Consider the following 3,074-nt stretch of genomic DNA (forward strand, 5'->3'; position numbering starts at 1 on the left):
TCTCTGTCCCTCTCCCTTCCTCTCTGTAAAAAATCAATAAAATATATTTTAACAAATAAACTTTCAGACTCCTAACATTCCATAAACCACATACCCACAGGAGGTTGCCTTGCGCCAGAAGCAGGTAATGAGCACATCCTCCCTGCTGGAGAGGGCTCTGCCACCCCTGCATAGCCCTACCTTTCTCTTTCTCTAGTTCGAACATAGCATCAGCGAAATAAGTGAATAAATGAATGAACGCAGACCATTTTTTACTGGGACTGGTGGCAAGATAAAGAGAAAACTGAGACACACGTTTGCTCACAGAATTGAAGATCACTTTCCTAATTTTTTAGCAACACAATAAAGAGAACAATTCAATTAAAAAAAAAAAAGTGATGAGTTCAAAGCAGCTCCAGTGAGAGATGCAGCTTACTCTTTGGGCGAGTCAGGCTCCTGGAGACAGCTGTTGCTCTGTAATCAGACCTGCCTCTCGGCCCTTTCAAGACCCCGTGGCTCACACCCAGAGGTCTCCTCGCATCTTTTCCCAGTCCTTGAGCTTTCAGAGATTCTCAGTATAGTAGGACTCTGTTCCAGAAGCAAACACATGGCCCACCTGATCCATGTGGGCTGTAAAAATGAACAATATGACCAAGGAAGACACGAGGCTCTGCAGTCCCCACATCCGCAGCAGCTGAGATAGGCTTGCACCTTGTCTGGAGCCGATGCTCACCTCATACTCCACAGAACTGTATGACCCAAACGATGCAGACAATGAACAACAGAGTGATACTGAGGATGGCAGCCTTCAGGTATGCCTCCGGGAGCTCAGGGTCCTGTAAACACTCCCTCAGGGAGTAGAAGGTGGGGATGGGGTTGGACTGAGGCGTGGTGGTGGGGGCCATGGCCTGGGGGTCCTCAGTCTGGCTTCTGGGCTCCGGGCCTACGTCCAGCGTGTAGACCTGGAGCTGGCGCAGGAAGGAGCAGCTCTTGGGCTGGTCCTCGAGACAGAGCTGATGGCCTTCCAGGATGACGTGGTGGGGCTCCAGGTGGAGCAAAGTGAGCTTGGCAGTATCTGTGGGCAAGTCAGTGACAGGCCGCCCGGAAGCCAGCACAGTGGGCTGGCGACAGAGTGGGCACAGCAACTGGCGCTGGGCTGGAGTCACCAGGCTGAGGTGGGCCAGGCATTCCACGCAGAAGGAGTGGCCGCAGTCCAGCACTTTGGGGGTGTGGAACGTGTTGTCGAAGGGGTTACAGCAGACAGGGCACTCAGGCTCCCCGCCCTGCTGCTCAGCCATCTTCAGACCAGATGCCAGGAGGCCTGGCAAGAGACATCCGGGCAGAAAGAGAAAAGAAGCAAAGGAACACACATTAAGCTCTGCCCCTGTGCTCGGTCCTAGGGTAAAAGTGGTCTGTGGGTTGTTAAAAAGTATTATCACCCACATTTCACAGATGAAAACACTTCGGTTCAGAGACGAAGCGATCTGTTCCAGATCACCCAGTCCAGGGGTCCTCAAACTTTTTAAACAGGGGCCAGTTCACTGTCCCTCAGACCATTGGAGGGCCGGACTATAGTTTAAAAAAAAACTATGAACAAATTCCTATGCACACTGCACATACCTTATTTTGAAGTAAAAAAACAAAACGGGAACAAATACAATATTTGTATTTGCATGTGGCCCGCAGGCCGTAGTTTGAGGACCTCTGACCCAGTCCTAACCCGTAGTTAAGTCTGGTGCTTCCGTAGTATCCCCTCTATCAGGGCGAAGGCCTGAGCCACCCCATTATTAATGAGCTGCCACCAGAGGAGACTGCACCCCAGCTTTGGAGATGGATAAATATGCCCCTATGCTCCATGTGATTGCCCTTGGGTTCTGGGACTCCAGGGAGAAGGAGGGGAGCCGCAGTCAGGGGTTGGTGCTAGAGAGCAACTACATCCTTCCCTGTGGCCTCAACTCCCTGACGAGTGCAGCTGGCCCTCCTCTGGGAACAAATGCCAGGCCTCTTTCCCTCCTCCCACCTTGGGGTACAGGGCCAACCCCCGCTCTTTTGTGCAGGGGTCTGGCAAGGCTTTTCCCCTTGACCAGGAGGCTTGGAGGCTCCCCTGCACAGGCCCCTGGATCAGCCCTTGCAGAGCCTCCTCCCAATACTTGGCCTCCCCTGGCTCCTGCTCCCTCCCTTTGTCCTGGAAAAAAACCCAGGGCACCCATCTGGGCTTCAGTTGGCACTAGAGTGGTCAGCAGACTAACCTGAAGGGCCTGAGGCTCCAGTCTCTCTTCTCCTGAACCCACAAAGCTTTGGGAGACTGTTTTCTCCCCACCAACCCTAGGGCCCGTCTCCATTGCAGCACACGCACAGCACCTGGAACTGCCAGGTGGCCTGGGCTGCAACCTCTTGAGCACACCTGCCTGCAGCCAAGGCCAGAGAGCTACCCAGGTAGAGGTGTAGGTGGAGGTGGGGTGGGACGGAGGGGACTAGAGTTCCCCTAGGGCAGTGGTCAGCAAACTCATTAGTCAACAGAGCCAAATATCAACAGTGCAACGATTGAAATTTCTTTTGAGAGCCAAGTTTTTTAAACTTAAACTATATAGGTAGGTACATTCAGCTTTAAATTCAACTTCAAATTCATGGTTTTCATCTTCCGTTTTTCTTTGCTGCTTCTTTGTAGCCATCTCAAACAGGGCATCTAAAAAAATGTTTCATTTTCTAATAATAAAGCCACCAACACAAAATTCTTATATTGATGACAAAAATACCTTAGGATTTGCAGCTGGTTGGAAAAATACAGGTAACTTTATGCTTCGAGTAGGTACTTTTGTCACCTGTGCGCGATTTGCGGACGCGACTAGCACTAACCACTGCACAATGAGACTGCTGACTGACTGGCTCACTCAACTCGTGCATGAATGGTGCTCGCCTCCCCCGCGCTGCATCTCCCGTCGCAGGACCGACTGACTGACACCCCCCACTTCTTCTAATGCCACTTCTTCAAAATAGACTTGCCCAGTCCGAAAACCAACTTCTGCGCATGGGCCACGAAGTTTCAATCGCACTGTATGTGCGTGCCCGCACATGGTATTTTGTGGAAGAGCCAC

The 3,074-nt window shown here is 51.6% G+C and overlaps 1 protein-coding gene across 1 annotated transcript in view; it reads right to left on the reverse strand.

Annotated features, from left to right (window-relative positions):
• Positions 1-271: 271 nt before the first annotated feature.
• Positions 272-3,074, reverse strand: part of RNF183 (ring finger protein 183) — a 4,210-nt gene continuing 1,407 nt past the window's right edge. The window contains exon 2 of the mRNA XM_005867854.2: positions 272-1,300. Within this exon, the coding sequence (XP_005867916.1) occupies positions 714-1,277 (564 nt within the window). The 5' untranslated portion in view covers positions 1,278-1,300 and the 3' untranslated portion in view covers positions 272-713. The remainder of the gene's footprint in view (positions 1,301-3,074) is intronic.

Source organism: Myotis brandtii, unplaced genomic scaffold (assembly GCF_000412655.1).
Source record: "Myotis brandtii unplaced genomic scaffold, ASM41265v1 scaffold2514, whole genome shotgun sequence".
In the NCBI taxonomy this organism is placed as follows: domain Eukaryota; kingdom Metazoa; phylum Chordata; class Mammalia; order Chiroptera; family Vespertilionidae; genus Myotis; species Myotis brandtii.